This window comes from Seriola lalandi, unplaced genomic scaffold (assembly GCF_002814215.2).
Source record: "Seriola lalandi dorsalis isolate HSWRI2012SDOR001 ecotype SW California unplaced genomic scaffold, Sedor1 jcf7180002054901, whole genome shotgun sequence".
Lineage (NCBI taxonomy): Eukaryota > Metazoa > Chordata > Actinopteri > Carangiformes > Carangidae > Seriola > Seriola lalandi.
The window spans coordinates 7,121,863-7,141,063 of NW_019525453.1; the positions used below are offsets into that span (position 1 = coordinate 7,121,863).

The 19,201-nt window shown below is 40.5% G+C and overlaps 1 protein-coding gene across 1 annotated transcript in view; it reads left to right on the forward strand.

The window, feature by feature from the left end:
- Positions 1–1,565: 1,565 nt before the first annotated feature.
- The window catches only part of afdna (afadin, adherens junction formation factor a), a 107,633-nt gene continuing 89,997 nt past the window's right edge, over positions 1,566–19,201 (forward strand). The window contains 1 exon segment of the mRNA XM_087180389.1: positions 1,566–1,880. Within this exon segment, the coding sequence (XP_087036515.1) occupies positions 1,779–1,880 (102 nt within the window). The 5' untranslated portion in view covers positions 1,566–1,778.

A 19,201-nucleotide genomic window follows, 5' to 3' on the forward strand; every position in this document is an offset into this window, starting at 1 on the left:
TGTGTGGTGTGTGTGTGTGTTGTTGGACTGAGGGACTTGGCAATGTTGTGTGGCATTCAGCACCTGCTGGCTAGGACTAAATTAGCAGATAATATAACAACAGAGGACACAAAGAGTGCTCCTCTCCCACTGTTAGAGAAATAAACATTTCTGATTTGTGGATAACTGTGAGGAATTCATTTTCTGAAACTAAAAGGTCTAATATGTCATATCTTGAAAAAGTCAAAACAGCATTAAAGTATAAAGAAATATTTGTTTTAATGAGCTTTATTTGATATATTTGTCTGTAAAATTGCCTCAGATATACAGTATGTTTTGGCTGTAAACTACAAGCCTTTGACCAGAGCATAATACTGTATGATGCCCTAATAACTATTCTATTATATGAATGAAATTTACTGAAAAATAGATTATGTAAAAATGATCAAACTAAAGATAACAACCATCATGAAACCAAAAATGACATTTTTATAAAATCATCAATATCTGTCTTAAAAAGTATCATTTAACAAATCAGTTTGACGCTTATTATAAAGTAAACAGTTATAATAATTAGTGTAAACCTTTAAAGGAGAATAGATTTTAAACTGCAATATTCAGAGCATGTAGACAAAGGCAAGACACTTTGCTTTCCCTTTTCTTCCTTTGTTTTGTGAATTCACTGCAATGTGGTTATGTTATTTATAAAACAAGAAAATAAGATTTCTTCATCAACTTGTTAAAATACTACATTGTTATTAGGCACATTTTTAAAAACAAATACATATCGGTAGCTTCCAATTACAGTGTTGACTGTTCGATAACTGGAATGGGAAATAATTGTTAGTATGTAGTATATATTTTTTCTTAGTCATTTCATTTTCTTTATTTGGTTGTAGTCTCTGTGTTCCTTAGTACTATTTTCAGTTACTATTTACAACGTCATGACATCCCTGCAGCATCACTGCAAAAATGATATTATATTATATTAAATTATAATAATAACTTGCTTGATTATAGCACTGAAGTTTTACACTGTTATATAGTCTGAAAGGCAGCAGATAGCAGTAACAGGCAAAATAGAAAATACTCACATGGTTAATTTCATTCTGTCTACTTTTAGGAGAGGTCTTTGTACAAACCTTTAGCTTCCTACCTCTCCTGCACAAGCTTTGTATATCTGAGTATATGTAGGTAAATGTGTGTTTGCATATACAGTATGTAAATATCTTTGTGTACATATCCTTCCTTCTATAATACGGTATATTATGTATAAACAAAGTAATAAAATAAATAAACAAATGAACAAGTTGTGGGAAATTTCTTGGAATTAAATTAATTGGTTTACTGAACATTAATAATCTTTAAATAAATTAGTAATAAAAATAAATCAGCTGCAAGCTTAAATAAAAAGGGCCATAATTACCACACAGTGACGTAATCCCTCTTACTACCACAAGTATTTATTGTTAACCCTATGTACCAAAGTGCTTTTAGTGAAGCAGCGCCATCCATCACGTTATTGGACCCCAAACAGTTAACAGTTTTGCGCGTTCACAGACTCACATCCAGAGTGGATCGGGATCGCGCGGAGCCGCACCGCGAACGCGAAGCAGAACAGATCAGACAGCAGGTCGGTCGGTGAGCAGAGAGACGGACCACACGAAGTCCTGGCGATAGAACAGCAGACCTGAACCTTTGGTGTCCGTGGCGGTGTTGTCTTCCCCTGTGGACTAACGTTACGGGAAGTTTTATTCAACAGTACGGACGGACGGACAGGGTCAGAAACGCTGTCCACCATGTCGGGGAGCAGGGAGGAGGAGAGGAGGAAACTGGCCGACATCATCAACCACTGGAACGCCAACCGGCTCGACCTGTTCGAGATCAGCCGGCCCACAGAGGTAGGAGACCAGCCCGGAGTGGCAGGAGAGGCCGCGGACCCGCAGGCCCTCTCCTGGGTGAATGGGAGACCGTAAAGCTACCGCTGACTGACGCTTGGGTCGGAAATCCGAGAAAAGCCAAGCTGTTGTGGGCAGCGTGGTTTACTCGGTTGACTCGGTGGTAAGTCCCGGTACGTGCATGGAGAGAATGAATGCCAAACTCCATTGAAAAATCTGCCGATATACTATGTCGTAGTATACAAACATTACACAAGATGAGGCCTTTAACTATTAAATAAATCTTTTGGCGTTCATGACCACTTACCAACTAAGTTAATTATTCGCCTAATGATCAGCACCACGTTTACATGAAATCTATATTTTCAAAAGAATAATGTGGCTAGCTACTAGCTACCGCCCACAACTGTGTATTTGGCAAGTGGCATGAATAATTCTCAAAGTTGACACTTTACAGACACTTTTTGAATAATAAATACGCCGAAGACGAAGTGGACACTGCTGATCTTATTGAATATCGTGCGGTTTATTTTGAGAAATGTGTATGTGTGCGATAAGAGAGGCGACACTGAATTGCCAGATTTTGAATGGAGTTTGGCGTGTTGTTATCTCCAGTACAAGAGGGAACGGCACGTATCGGGGCTAGCTAGTTAGCAAGCACATTTACCTGTAGAGCAAACATGAACATTGTGTTAAATAGAAAAAGCTGGCAAAGCTAATGAGGGGCATTCCCATATAACACACCCCATAGCTATTAAAAAAAGAAACCAAAGTTGTAATATATCCAGCTATGTCAGTGTTAGCTGTGTGTATTGGTCGTGTAGCGAGCTTGCAGCAGTGCCTGCAATGGCTGACAAACCCAGCAACACGGTGAGGTTGTTTGATACGCAGGGCAAATAGATAAAAGCTTAAAGTATTAGCAACAAGCTGGGTGTGAATGCTTACATCAGGTAGGGCACACGAAGTGAGGATGCTACTGGCTCACAACGCCACAACACAATCTCCCAGTGCAATGTACTGACCATGTCGTGTCGTCCCTCATTGTCCTTACACTAGCTAGCTGCATGGGTTGCTGCTTGTTTGACCAGCAATAATTTGACCCTGCAACATATTGTGGAGCAGTGGTGTAATTAAATCGCCAGCCTGGACTCAGGTTGTGGTTGTTTACTAATAACATGAGGGGATAAGACGGTCCTCTCTGCAGGCTTCACATAGCTATAGCCACCAGAAAACAGCAAGGGCTTGGTCATGTTTTAGTGCTTAACAAGTTAGTCAATATCCATCTAACCGTCTTCCCTTAACTGGGGCATCTCATGGCTAAGTAGTTTTGATTTATAGCTATGACTGTGATTGTGTCAGCTGCAGTGTTTTTAGGCGGGTAGCCCCCACCTCTCCTTGGATAAGGGTGTAAAGGGGGCTCACAGGGGTCCCCTCTCCTCTTCCTGAGCCGATTTAATTTATCAGGATTGAAGCCGTTGGCCGGTGTTGTGAAGTGCACACACAACCTCTCGATTCGATGAGAAATGATTAACCCAGTCCAGAAGTTCTCTAGGCTGTAGTTCTCTAACTGTACAAGGAGCAATGCCACAGCGTCGCTGCTGAAGACGGTTCAGACTTTAGTCCAGTCGAACATGATTAAATGTAAGCAGATGCATGGCCTTCCTTGCCACGCCACACCCTCCCCATATGTCAGCTGGTAGAGCCCCCAGGCTGCACAAGTGTCCTTCACACTGTCTAGACTGCTCCTGAGTATGGCTATGTATGATATATACTGCGCTTGAGATTAAACTCTACAGTATGATCTATGATTGACGCTTATTTTTTAGATTTCTTTTACCACACAGAATCATCATATTTGATAATTGAAACATGTTTAATTTCAGACCAAACTGCCACAGAGAGCGGTGAGATCATTCGTGTGATGAGATTAGCCATGGATGGCTGATTAGTCTGGAGCAAAGGTTCTCAAACTTTTTAATCTTGCAACCCAAACTGAATAAGTCCTGCTGTGAGCTTAATGTGGGGCTCATTATAACATAACAGGTACTCGTGTCACGTGGGGACTCGCAGCAGGCAGAGATCTGGAGCTTATTTTTGCAGAATTCAATAAACACTGGGCTTGAAAGATGCGGCACAGTGGATTGAATTTGGATGCAGTCACACCAACAGTTTGTTTTACTCGGATAAAAAAGACTGTGGGAAAGTTTACTTTGCATCAGTTTTGTATTAATGCTCTAGGTTCAACCTGCCCAATTAAAACTGAACATGAGTGTATAATGAGTAGACATGTTGGTGAGATTTTGGTGGTGGGTGGCAGCACAGATGAGATGCATTTTGGGTAGCTTATTGATGCCTTCTGTGTTTTAATTCTTGTATACTTGAATGTAGCCTCTGGTTTAATCCGGATCAGACCATCGCCATTCACAGTAAGGTGGCATTAAATAACTGCTACACGTCACCAAGGAATGGGTGTTTTCAGTCCTGTCAGATGAGAGACGCACAGCATCTGCAGAAATCCTCACCAAAACACATGGTTTTATATGCATAAGAGTTTGAATGTTGACAACTGACACCCAGCAGTTCTTTGTGCTTGGAAAGCTGTGCATGAGGGAAAAGTTGTTGTCAAAATTGTCCTAAATATAACTTGTGACATATAAACAAACACAGTAGATCCAAAGCCAAGTTTCAGAAACTGATGTGCAGAATTGTTTTTTTTTAAAAAAGGAAATCTTGTTTTTATTTTTTATTATATATGAATTTGGAACTAGTTCCAATTAATGAATCATAGCTTAATACACATGTAGGGCTTCTGTTTACAAGCTCTGGTACATGGCGTGAAGCTAAACAAGCCATAAACAAATGTGCTGGATTCACATATCTAAAACATTAACTGTACACACTGACACACATTGTTCAGGACAAGCAGACCTTGTATACAACGCGAGAGACGGTGCGAGATAAATGATTGAGAGTAGATGATGCGTATCACTTTACAAATGTACCCTCAGCATTTAGTCACCGTGCACTCAGGCAGTATGTATTCAGCAACACAATTAGGCTGTAGGAAGTGGCTGTGACAGTCTTGTAATTAGCAGGTAGCACTATTTAAGCCAGTAATTACATGTAATGTTGTTAATCCGGCAGGTCTGATGTTTACTGTGTTGACATTTTCCCCAGCAGGGGCCGTTTGAAGCTCTGGTTAAATGATGATGTTAGTTCCTGTAGAAGTGTGTTTGTCCTCAGATGATTGCTGAATCATGTAAAACAGGTTGTATCTTATTATCAGGCTTCGACTCGAGGCAAGGCAAAGTCAAATTTGTCGAACGGTACCTTTTTTTTATTTGCGTGATGCAGGTAAGTTTTAAAGCTCCTCCACTACTCCTGAGTGCTGACCTAAGGAAGTTTCTTCTTTTTTTCTGACCCACTCAAGAGAGGCCTGAGGTTTAAAACTGGAAATGTAGCTTTTTTTTTTTTGTTCGTTCATTTTTCTCGATTGATCGTGTCTGGAACAAGACCTTCTGCACCACTGTATCAACCCCACCAGACACTGACCTCTCAAAATCTCTATAGGCTGCTGACTTCTTACATTCACACTGAGGCTTGACTGCATGTTAGGCCATAGATTACTGACTTAGAGGATCCCATAGCGGGGTGTCTGCAGGAGCTTAAACAGACAGAAAAAGTATTAGATCTGAATTTAACTTTTAAAAGAAATAAATGTTTTAAATAGACTTTCTAGAGCTTTAAAGCTGCAGAAGAGCTGGAAGTGTAACATATATTTTTTTTGTTACTTTTTGGTTTGGTGTTTCGAGTGTTGAAATGATCTTGAATGCGTATGGCTTAGGCCTGCTCACAAAATGCCTTAAATTTTTCTTCCTGAAACCAGCTCATGACATAGTAATAACTCTGAAAGCCCCACTAGCTTTGCTTGTAATTGCAATCTGCTACGACAGAATGACACAAGTCATGTTGAGGGTGAAGTGTAACTCCCACCTGCAAAAGACTTTGCTGCACAAACAGCATTAATGGATGTGGGGGTGGAGGATCTTATACACCTTTGCCAATTGCTTAACGGACAATTTGTACACTTGAAAGTCTGAATTTAAGGAAAATTCAAGAATGCTGCTTTGAAAGGATGTAGGAAAACTGTCTTGGTATGGCTCACAATATATTCCTCAGCTGCAGTGTGTATAGCATTGCTGCATGGGATGGCGGTGCGTTGAAACACCCTGTGACATTCCCATCATCCCATCCTCATAGTAGCACATGGTTATAGAAGAGGAAAAACTGACAAACAGAGCTGGTTTTTAACAATTGCAGGACACTAAAGGCTGCAGGTTAAGAGTGACCATACATCTGGTCAGTAGTTTCCTCACTGCTGAGTTTCAAAACTTTCACTGCTCACTTGTGCAGCAGAAATCAAATTGTTGCTTTTGCTCCATGTGGGGGGAAAAAAACAGTAAGATGGTGGACAACAGATGAAACATAGTCTTCACACAGTAAAATTTCACGTTAGAGGTTCCTTTTCATTCTAGTCAGAATAAGCTGAAACTAAAAAGCGATTACCTTTTGTCACAAAATATCTTAATTCAATGTAAGCATATTTTCTCATAGTAATTAAAATCTGAGTCTGAGGTGAAAGGTATTTACTAGCAGGAAGCTCATATCCACCTTCTTTCCCATGGGATGTGAACACAGCATTTAAGCAGACTCGCCGTGACATCAGCGACCGCTCCCTCCTTTTCCCTCCTGCACAGGAAGCAGGAAACTGGACAGGAAGTGTGTGGTGTGTGGAGATAGTGGGTTTCCTGTGGTCTAGGTGGAATGATTGTGTTGTTTTTTTTAGTTTTTTTTTTAGAGTGATGCGTGATCAGATCTTTCTCTTATTTTACCAGCCATTTCCAGATTGTAGGGCTTATCCTTTCACCAGTGACGCCAGTTCTTCTGTCGGTGTCTTTAGCTATTTATTGATATCATTTCTCATATTTTTGTCTTGTTTTGATTTCTTGACATTGTCCATCTTTTATTGGGAGATGTTACTGGGTGTATCACCTAGATAGACTTATAGAAATCTTATTCTGTATCCAGCTGAGGGCATGATCCTTTTTGTTAAACCTATTGAGAAACTCTATGTGGAGAAAAGAGCCTGGCAATAATTTCTGTTTTTGGCTGATCCAGCAAATTAAATACCAGACAGATCAATATACGTTATCACATTGATGTAACGCAATTATATAAAAGCCTGTACTGATACAGAGCAAACCAGCTCAGCCATTTGAAATGCCGTTCCTCTGTATAAACAGTGTGGGAAAAAATCTTTGACAGTAGACAAACTTATATTACAGCTGTAGTTAATAAATATTCATTAGCAAATTATCTAACAGTAATTTTCATTGATTAACTGATTGTTTGGTCTATAAAATGCCTAGTGCCAAGAAGACAAGGCGATGCTTTCAAATGTTTGGTCTGACCAACATCACAAAGCCCAAAAAAAAAAACTTTTTATTTATTTCATATTTTCTAATTTCAGATTCAGTTCTAGTTTCAGCTCTAATTTATACTATCACATGATATATGTTATGGCTGCAACTAATGCTTTTTTTTCATGAGCGATGAATCTGCTCAGGATTTCTTTAGATTAATCAATAAATAAAAAGAAAGAAAGAGAAGAAAAATTTCCCATAGCATGGAGTGGGGTTTTGTTTGACCCACTATCCAAAGGAGATTAAGTTTTCTGTAATTTATGACAAAGAAAAGCAACTTCACCTTAACCAGTGAATGTTTGCTTTTGCTTAAAATCATTAAAGCTAATGTTGAGATCAACTAATCATTTCATTGAGTAATCATTGCAGCTCAGGAATATATCGTGTTATCGTCCACTCCTTCTTTGATTTATCACTTATCCTCCTCTGTGCCTGTTCACAGGCGTGCAATGATCACTGAACATGTTGAGAACCAAGCTGGACCTTATTGTGCAGTAAAGTGATGTTCAGTGTCTCTCTTAGACCACCATGTGAGGTCAAAAAGAAATTGTGTGCAACAAAGAAAAAACAGTGTCACTACAGAGAGAGAAAGATTGTCGTCTGGCCTGGTGTGTACCTGTTTGATGCAGCTGGTCATAGTAGCAGCGTGTTTGGCAGCAGCAAAGTGGAGGCCTGGTTAACAGATCTGCTTGCCTCAGCCACAACTACAATACCAAGACGCACAGACACCCAGACACACACACAGACACTAGCTGACAGCTCACTGCATTTATCTGTTTGCATTGTCCCTCTGTGTGTGTTCATCGGCCATACCCCCCACCCCACCACCCCCGCTTCTGTCTCTTCCTCATCATGTCATATGGCAACTAGCTAGCTGTGTCACCATGGTAACGCTTTAGCTGTGATGAGCAGTGACTACAGGAGCTCAGCAAAGAGGCCTCGTATGCGCACACACACACACACACACACACACACACACACACACTATACTCATATACTTTAAAATGAATAATTATAGCTGCGATTGAAGGTATTCTTGATACAGATCATCAGTTAGTTGGACGTAAGCTTTGTTGTGATTTGACTCTGGACCTGAAGTGAACAGGACTCAGTAATCTGCTCGGTTGTGAGTGGGTCGACTGTGTCAGCCAAAGGCTAAATCATGCGTCTTTGTCCAGGTGTTGTATTTTCCAGATGTGATAAATCTCTAACCCATCCCATTAATTCTTGCCAGTACTTCCTTTTTGTAGCACTGAACATGCCTCTAGTCATTTTTGGATGATATATACCTCTTCCTCCTACATGGTTATTGGTTATTATACTTATCGTGAGTTATTCGGGACAAAAGTGTCCAAACCAAATGAATATAATTTATTGTAATAGTTCTGTAGGTGTGTGGAGGATCCCACTGATGCTAAGGCCTGTTTACACTTGTCATTTCTAGTGACTAGTGATATCCAGATAAATACCTCATGCAATTTAATACACTTTCATTTATAATTAGCCACGTTAATACATCTGCACCTTTTGGTTTTCCCAACCCTAATTATATCTAGGGATGTGGTGATGATGCACCTGAAGTTCTTTGATAGCTGCCAAGAATGCCAGATGAAGAAGAACTTTAGTCACAACAATAACAGTTTAGCGAGCCAGCTAACATCTATCCATAGACTAACAGCAACACATGAATGACTTAGATTTATGGAAAAGACTTACCCACATCTCTATAGATCATTCACAAGTCAGATAAATGCTGCAACAGCTCAATGCACCTTCTGAAATCACCAGAGCTGCTTTATTCCATCGCTTTAATGAGACAGGGAGAAAGATCAGTGTGATTTCAGTGTAATTTCAGCATCACTTCAGCTGCTGTTATCACACAACAGATCCAGAGAGTGGCTGTTTCCACAGAATGGTTCCTGATGAAGCTCTGCTTAGATGGAATGAAGCTTATGCGTGTGCCTTGGAGAGACAGATGCATCTCAAGCCACCTCCTGAGGTTCTATTGGTGACTTAGTGTAGATGGGGTCTACCGTGAACAAACGAAAAATGTTGCTTTGTGGAGACTACAATCACTGACATTACTGTGCTTGCGCTGCTTTGTTTTTTCTTTTACGCATCCTGATTTACTGGTAGAGTTTGTTTTCAGACAAAGTGGCGTGGTGCAGAGTTCCTGGACTGACTCATAACAGTAGCTAGAAAGGATGCATATATAACTAGTTGGTAGGATGTTAATGGAAAAGGAGCATGGGGCCTTTGGCTCTGTGGATGAATGTCAACATACAAATTGCAGGTATGAAGCTCATATCAGGAGCAGTGATGTGACTTTTTCCAGCTTCATTCAAGATTTCTGGCTTTTATATTTATATTATTCTTATGTTGAAACAGCTTGTGTATTATTGCACTGCTTTTCTTTTCTAATTAAGAATCAGTACAGTGCAGTCTTCTACGCTGAAGATCCAGCCTCCTCCTAACACTCTGAGATCATTTGAGCACTGTATGTGTCTGACAGTCCACGTCCACCTATGTCGTCCTGTTGCTGTACTCATCTGCCGACTGTCTGCCTATCAGCCCCCACCAGGCGAAGCTGTAAATGTGTTGCATGTCACATTTCATGGCCAAACAGTGGGTTTGTCCATGTGCGCATGTGTGAGAGTAATCGCTCCACAGCGGTTCATTAAGAAGCAGGGCAAAAGTTCACAACCTCAAGACTCATAGCCTGTCCAGCTGAGTTATGAGCCATCTCTATGACACACACACATAAACAGATGGATGGACATGATTGGATTGGTAACCTTGCAGCTCATTTCCATCAACCGTTGCTCACTCCTATTTGAATTCAGTCCTATGAAAAAAATCCCTCTGTGTTTCTCACTGTGGTTTAAACATTAAGTAGATTGTATTTCCCTTCTTGTAAGATGTCATATTCACTCAGAGCTGCGGTGCACTTTATTCTGACAGTTTCCTCCGGTTTGACAGCACGCGATGCTGTTACTTATTCCTTTGTTCAGACATCTCGGATAATTTGCGAACCCACAACTACACCGTAACTGTTTACGTGCATTTTAGTCAATTAGTTTTAAATTGCATTTATATCACAGATGTGCCACTAATGCCTTTTAACATTTCACTTGGTACATTTTATAGCTTTCATTGCAATTATAATGGCTGATATTGCAGTTTGAATTAATTGTTTAGGTCATTTTTAACCCAAATGCCAAACATCCTCTGTTTGCAGCTTCTCCCTTGTGAGAAGTGTATACTTTAAATTGAATATCCCTAGGCCCTAGGACATTGTTCAGGGCCTTTTCACTATTTTCTGACATGTTAGAGACATAACAAAGAATTGGTTAATCAAGAAAATAATCAAAAATATCTAAAATCATTGATAAAGAGATAATCATTAGCTGCAACCCTAGTATGGTTAAAAAAATGCAAGTCATGAAAGCTGTTGCTGTTGTGGTCCTGAAGAAAACAACAGTCAGATCTAATTTTCTCTACATTCTTTTTGTACTATGGCAGAATCTAATCTTTGTCCAGTCACATTGGCCACTGTATCAGCTGTAATTGATGCAGTTGGCCTTGCTCTATTGGCTGCTGCCTGTTAAATAGAAGGATGGGGTTACGCTGGACAGCTCGGGTATTTATCACCACTGTTTATTTCCTGCATGTTTGGAAGTCCACTTCAGCCTCATGTAGGGCGAATGAGGTTTTACAGCGACCAGGAGCAGACCAGACCAGTCTAGATTTACGATGAGTAAATATCAGTACATGTTATTGTAGATGTGAGAAATCTTATGTAGTTATTGCAGAATGGAGGCTGGTGGTGGACAAAATATGTTGATATCTTATGAGAATTCACCATCATTTTACTTTATCAGTTGTTGTTTGTGTGTAAAGAATGAATGAAAAATGATTCATAGTTACAGCACTTGTAAATTATCTTTAAGTCTTTGCATGTAGGTTTTGGGAGCGCTCACGAACACAAGTAATTACAGGTAGTTTTCATTTTTCAGCATGTGCCATCAAGCCCAACATTAGCTACCATAGTGACTTTCTATTTAGATGAAGAGAATGGAGAAAACAATAACAGAGGATTTAGACGCCAACTGATGCAAAACTGAAGAACTGAAGTATATCCAAAACACAAATTCATAGACTCCAGAAAAACCTTAAAAATGTCTTCCAGTGAAATGATCTCAGTTTAAGTCTTTAAAACACAATAAAATGTTTAAAATGTTGAGGTGCAGAGTTTACAGTGACAAGTGCTACCAGTTACACAGACTTGCATTCCACAGATTCTTATTTACACATTTGTTTACGCTGGGAAATGTATCAAATAATTGATTCTTACTGTAATTTATAGCTTCTTTAAGCCTTAAATTAAAGTCGCTCAGTCTTGCAGAAACCCTGCTCTGCTTTGGAGGCAGTTAATTTTCGTAGATGAACTGAAATCTGATCAATATATGTAAAACGCTCCTTAAAGAAGCCTCCCTAAGCAGCCCAGAATAACACATCAGCAGGGTTTCTCTGTGTGTGTGTGTGGATCCAATTGGGTAATATGTCATAGTTTTAAGGGTTCCTGCCGGTCCTGGAATTCCTGGAATGCAAATGGAGTTTAGAGCAGACACAGAAGGTCAGGTAACTCGAGAGATTCTCGAAAATCGGGGAATGTCAGGGAATTTTCACAAAACTGAAATGTGTTTTTCAATGTAGTGAGTGTTTTTTTCAGCTACTTTCAAACAATTACTGCAGCAGAGAGATTTCAATGAAAGATGGGTGTAGTCCAGACTTTTCACTCCTAATAAACCAGAAAAAAAGGAGGACATTTGGGAAAGTCATGGAATTCACATTAAGGCCACAGCGGGGGTTTCTCTCTCTCCATGGAGGCGCTGTAGTTGGGAAGCACCTGTGGTTGATAATCTCACTCTCTTCACTGTCTCTCTTCCTCTGTCAAACTTGCATTCCTTCTCTGTGATTTGGCCTCTCATCCATCTTTTCTCTCTTTCCTCTTGTTCTAAAACAAGCAGTGTATTGTGTGTGCTCAGCAGAGCAGCCCGCCCTCAAAGCTGTGTGTGTGTGTGTGTGTGTGTGTGTGTGTGTGTGTGTGTGTGTGTGTGTGTGTGTGTGCGTGTGTGTGTGTCGCAGCCGGCCTGTCAGACCGTGTTAATCCCCTCAGAGGCCCGGCTCACCTCCTCCCTGGCTTCCCCCATCCTCCCACCCCCCACCTATTTTTCCCTCCTCCTGCGGCCTCCATTGGTTTGTGTTGCCCTCTCAGCCAGCTGATATGCTCTCCCACCTGTCAGTCACAAGCCACTCGCCTCCCCGTGGGCCAATCACTCGGGAGGTAAACCCCCCCGTTGACCTCGCAGGATCAGACAGCAATCAGGGACCGATGACTATGAGTGTTTAGCACCACTCGCTACCAGCTCCCATGGTGCTTTGCAGCAGATCAATGTCTAAGTCATGGCCAACAAGGAGGAACGTTCTGTGTAAATCACTGGGAGTAAAACCCATTGTTTGCCACATGTTGGCTCTTTACATGAGGTCAGAGAGAGGTGGCAGTGGAGCTGTGGCCACAATATTTAACTGAGTGGTTGAAAAAAATATATCTGACATTTCTGGATCCATTTTCTTAATAGTTCTTGATGTCTGATCTGGACCTGTTTCCTCTTCACCTGTGTCCATACATGTGCAGAAATCAAAACCAATATGCTCTGCGGTTTTGTGATGTTTTACAGATGTCAGATCCAGTTAGTGAGGACAGAGTTTGGGGTTGACGTTTTTTGTATTGTTCTCACTTCATTTCAGATCTTTTTGAGAATTTTGCTTGCTTGTGCATCTTGATTGGACTACATTGATTACACTTTTATTACATCTTAACTAGATATTTATGTATTTTTATTCTGTCTTAGCTGGATATTGTGTATATTTTTGACAGTGTTTTTGTCTGTTGTTTGTGAATGTTAATGTTGTAACAATTACTTTCTGTTGCCCTGTTGGCCAGGCCTCTCTTGAAAAAGATCTCATTGAGACTTTTACCTGGTTAAATAAAGGAAATAAATGATAAAGTTTGATAGAACAAAGTGTTGCAGACTGCCTGACTGCTGGGTTTTCGTATCAGACTTTCAGAATTTAAGCCTGGGTGCCTTTCCAGACATCCTGCAGCATGTGCAACACTCAAAACTGGAAGAATTCATCATAGATGATACCCAGGGACAGATTCCTACTCACAGTAGATTTAGTGGACTTGAATGTAGTGCAGTCCCAAGACATGCTTGGTTTTGAGAACAGGCCATGGCAGTCCTCAAAGACATGGAAAATGTTGTAATCCTTCTGGATATAGCACATTTATATGTTCACATAGTTGCATTTAACAAGAAAAGGGCTTCTTCTCTTGTAAAAAGACATTCTGGAAACAGCAGGACAAAACAAACTGAAATAGAAGTTGGACAAATAAAACTTTTTGAAAACAAATTACAACACTTCATAGACTCCTGGACCAAAACGAGCTTCCTAAAATTTTTATATTTTACAGCAGCTATTATTTTCATGCAGAAATAAGCTTGAAAAAAACATTTTATAGGCAAAACTATTAATATATTAGTCTCAGAAGTAATCAACAATCATCAATTCATTGATGATGAAAATAATTGTTATTTTCTTCAGTCCATCTCTAGTGATCTGATTAGGAAACTTCATATGAGTTATTTATCATCAGACCAGAGCGCGCCTGTATTGTCAACATTTTATAAATTGACCAGGAGGGTGGAACTGCAATCACAAGTAAAAAAAAAAAAAAAAAAAACAGTCTTGATAATGGTCAAAGGGAGCGTGGGAACATGGGGCTGCATTCATTGGGCGTGTTGGAGAAGCTGCTTTAGGTTTTTTTTTCTTTCTTTGGATTAGTTAAACTTAATAACCAACATAACAAGCCCTTTGCACAAGCACACACTTGCACACACTCACTCTTCTATGATAAACAACACAAAACACAAGTGACATTCTGTAACTCATAAGACGCGAACCACAGAATTTTGGCGTCGCCTCTGTTTGTTGAAATGTCTGCTGGTTTGATGTTGTTGGTCTGTGAAGAGAATCAACATAACAAACTGAAGACAGCAGATGTGCAGATGGCTCAACTGGTCTTTCTTAGGCAAAGGGAGCGTGATAGAGCTGAACCGTGTCCACCTTAACAGTAATTTATGCCTCTGGCTTGTCAAATTTAAGGACACCACTGAGTTTAATTTTCAAAGCAGGACATGTTTCTGTGATGCTTCTGAAGGATCAGTGTCAGTGATGGGGGTGTAATGCATCTGTGAAAGTATTAGTGTGGCAAGAAATGCAGCACTAATCAATGTTTTTATATGAACAGTGGATCAAATTATTGTGTTTAATGTGAAGGGGGTTGCTCATAGTAGCAAATCATGTACAGTTTTCAACCGGCATTGAAGTCCTCCTCAGCTCTGTGGAGCAGTTTGTTGTCTTGGCATGCTTTGTTTTAAATTTAATGTTTGATTCAGCTTGGTTAGGCTTGTTTTTAGCCGTGACAGGAAGCTGTTTTCAGCCAAAAAAGCTCTGATAAAGCCAGTAAATACTAGCTGCCCAGCACCAGCTACCAGACAGACAAAGGTAGTGACTAGCTGGTGAGCATAATGGAGCATTTTAGGCACACATTTTCCTGGTGGAGACCAAAACAAAGCTAAAAGGACAGCAGATATTTGCCATTTAAGTGTCAGGTAGCAAGAAACATGAATCCAAATGAATGCTAAGGTTGCTGCTGGATGTGTAAGTAACCAACTGCTTGCTAAGATGGTTGCTTTATTAACTTTGATGTGATAACATGTCAGATATGGTGTTATCAAGCGGCAACCTCCGGGGCTGAAAAATTAAGCTAGCACTTAAGTGCCAAAAATTGCAGTAATGACCCCTTGAGGCTGGCTCCAAAAATTAGTCAATCTCCATAGACTTTCATGTTAAAATGCTCAATTTGACAGCAGAAATAAACATGCAGCCTGGTAGATAAACATTTTTAAGTTTAGCTTCCTAAATGAAATGCTTATTAAAATAAACTGTTATCTGATACACAATCAGATAAATCCTTCTGGTAAAATGAAAGCACAGCTCATATTGATCCCAAGTTAGCAAAGCAGTACAAATACAGAGCAATGGTAAATGTCAGGCTGATCCAGTAGTGCAACAGTGAGCCTCATAAACATCCTTTGGTGGCAAAATCGGCTACAACACATTTTTGAGACACTTGTCATTGCTCAGCAAGACACGAGCAGCCAAACAGAAGCAGGTGCTGCAGCTTTAAGTTGCACACTGACTGGATCAGAGGAGCCTGTGTTTGTCCTAATTCCACTCCTCTCATCTGCTGCTTGTTATTAGCCCCCCCCAGATGAGCTGCACCCCGTCCTCGCCCTGTCTCAGCTCAGCCCCACCCGCCTGGTAAGGGCCTGGTGGGGAATTTGAACAAAGAAATTTTTTTTTTTACAATAATACTGTGTGGGTGACCTCAGTGTGCCGGGGACTTCCCTACACACTGCTCCACCCGCTCATATTTATTATTCTTAGCTGTCCACCCCATTCCTTAAGAACGACTTCGACACCGAAGCAGACACATTTACACCCACAAACACACACAGCAGTGCAGTAGGACAGTGGTGATGTGTGAGTGGGGCTGACATCGCTGATGCGAACCCAGACTGTGTGTGTGTGTGTGTGTGTGTGTGTGTGTGTGTGTGTGTGTGTGTGTGTGTGTGTGTGTGTGTGTACCTTGGAGTTGAGGGTTTTGGTGGATATCTCGCAGGGAAGAGGAAGCGACAAACTGTATTTGTCTGTAACTTGCTTCTCAGTTTGTGTTTTGTGCTATGTGTGCACTTTGAGGCTAGCAGGTCTGTCACTTTCCCTCGATGTTACTTTGTGCGGCCTGTGTGTATTTGTGTGTGTGTGTATTTGTGTGTGTGTGTGTGTGTGTTCAGAAAGGGAGAGGCTGCAGTCCAAGCTACTGTTCCAGGTCAGTTGTTTGTCTAAGAAGGCAGCGCCTGATGCAAATGCACTACATTATCCATCGGTGGCAGGATTCACCACATAACACTGTTGACACCAGGCAATTTCACCAACCAGAGGAAAGTATTTGAAACTTTTTACTGGAATGTCCTGGTGCACTTAATCCCGCACATGTGGAAATTAAGCTCAGACCATGGCTGCTGCTTCTTTGAACTCGGTTTTTTGGTGAAGGCCAGATGATGTCATGTGCTAATTTGGATTCTTGTGGCATCAGTTGCATCAGTTTCAGGATATCTGCAAGTTTCATCATGACATCTCAAGGCTTTTTAATGCCAGTTAGGATGAAATGCAAGGCCTCTGCACTGGCTATTTATCGATGAAAGTCACGTTTGGAGGTCAAACAATTAAGCGAATGTTAGGAGTTCAGCCATCATTACGAATTCCTGACTCAAAATGAGATAAAACCAAAGAATTTCAGACCCTGCAAACATCTCGGATGTGTTATACAATGCATTGGTACACTCACACATACATCTACATGTGTCTGTTATAGCACAAAGCTGGTTAAACTGTTTCCAGAGATACTGACATTGCGACTTGTGTCTGTTGCCAGAATGGTTAGTTATTCTTGTTTATTTAGATTTCCTTCAGCTCCAGACTAGTCCTCCAAGAGTCCAAGTCAAGACCAGATTAGTAGATTGACCGAAAATGTATTGGCTGGTTGATAATCCTAAATATTCAGTTAATAGTTTAAGCCCTTTATTAAGCAAATCTGCCAAACATTTTCAGTACTGAGTATTTTTGTGTTGTTGGTCAGACAAAACTATCAATGCAAAGACATCACCTTCTGCTCCTGGACCTTATTGCAACTAAGTCTGTTTTTTGACATATTGACCCCTTGTTTTTCACTTTGATTCTCCAAACATTGTCAGTGACTGTAAGCTCTGTAATAATGAAGCCCAAATGTTGTATGTTGGGCCTGTGTGTTATGACTGTGCCTACACATGGAGGATACGGTTAGAAACACATGAATGAACTAGTGAGGGTGCGATAATGGTGCTAGTCATTGTTGAGGAAAATGATGAGCAGCTGGAGGAGGAGGAAGCAGAGACACTGCAGTCTGCCAGGCTTTTTCCTTCTTCTGTCTCTGAGATGCAGTAGCTTGGATTTTCAGTCTTGTTTGACAGAACTGAAATGTCTGTCATTTGAAGTGTGCTTTTATTTTGATGGATACTTGGTGTAATTGTTAAATTTGGACTGAATGAATGATGATATGATGAACTTCCTGTCTCTGTATTTGTTACACTTGGACCAGTTTTGCTGCAGCAGCATATTTTGCTCCTATCTCTCTTTTGTTTGTCCACCTGACACCTGAGAAGTAGGCATGGCCTGCCTACCAGTGCCATGGCAACACGACACCCAGCTGAGGTGGTTGCCATGGCAGCAATCAGTAGCTTGTCGGTGTTGGGTAACATTGGCAGCTCCTATTCATGGGAGCGTCAGCTGTTTGTCTTCGGAGGCAGTACTGTGTGGAAGTGGACTAACACCAATTGGTGTCAGACGATTTGTACAATAGTCTATTACCACATGATGCTATCACACCTGGATATTAGACTTGTATAAAAAAGTTACTGAAATTTAATTTAAGACCAGTGTTTCTACTAAAATCCTGTAAAATAAGTCTGGTCTGTACAACTGGGCCGATGAGGCAAAACAATTTTTATCACTTCCACAGCTAATTTTAGATTAACCCAGATTCCCACTGGACTAAAATGACCTCATTGGATTTGTATGAATGAACAAAATCTTCTGGAGAGCTGAAACGATTAGTTGATTGTCAGAAAAGTAATTATTTAGATAATCAGTTAATCATTTTAGTCATTTCTCAAGCAATACATGCCAAAATATGACTAGCTCCAGCTTTGAAATGTGTGATTCTGTTGCATTTCTGTCCCTTATGTGATATCAAGTTGGATATATTTGGGTTTTTTGGTGACAATTTTATCTTGATCTTGGAAACAGCAGTTGACAATACAAACTCAACGCAGGGTTGCTTTTTCCAGGGCTTTCACGTGTTTCACATGGTCTTTTCGGCTGCCCGGTTGTTATAGAACTGTTGCTTTACCTTTTATGTTTGAACATCTACAGTTATGAGCACAAGTTCATGGACTAACTGATTTGCATGTGCTTCCTCTTTAAATTGGTCTCCATGCTGAGAGGCTAAATGAATCTCAAAAATTTGCACCCAACATGCTCTCAAAGCTAGTTAATTATTTTCACTGAGGCCTAAATAACTCTGAACCTCACTGAATATAGGAAAAAAAACACAGAAAAACACAACAAAAAAAATCCCTCTGAGAAAAATAGTACGACCCATTTTACAGAAATGTACATTCACATGGGACTAATATTATCATTATCAGACGACCTTTGAATTTGAGCTAATTTGCGGTGGAATGTTTTTTCCATCGCAGATTACCGACGTGGCAGATTCACACAGGATTGAGCGCACAGACGACCTCTGTGGTTATTAAAATCTTAAGAGGACCCCAAATAATACCGGCCCCATGTGAATAGGGCTTTAAAGGCTACATTACATGGCAGTTAATTACAGTTGAGGCCTTGGATGTGCAGTAGATAATAAGAAAAGAAACTTCCTCTGGACCTGCGGACATCCTGAGCTAATGCAGTGTCAGTCTGTTTTGCTTAATCAGTCCATTGTTTTCAGTCCTCCTGCCTTGGCTTGGTTGATCAGGTGGGTTGACACTGTCTGTGTGGACAGACTGTGTAGGTCTGTTGGTCAGTCTGCCAGTTTGTCACTACTCCCCC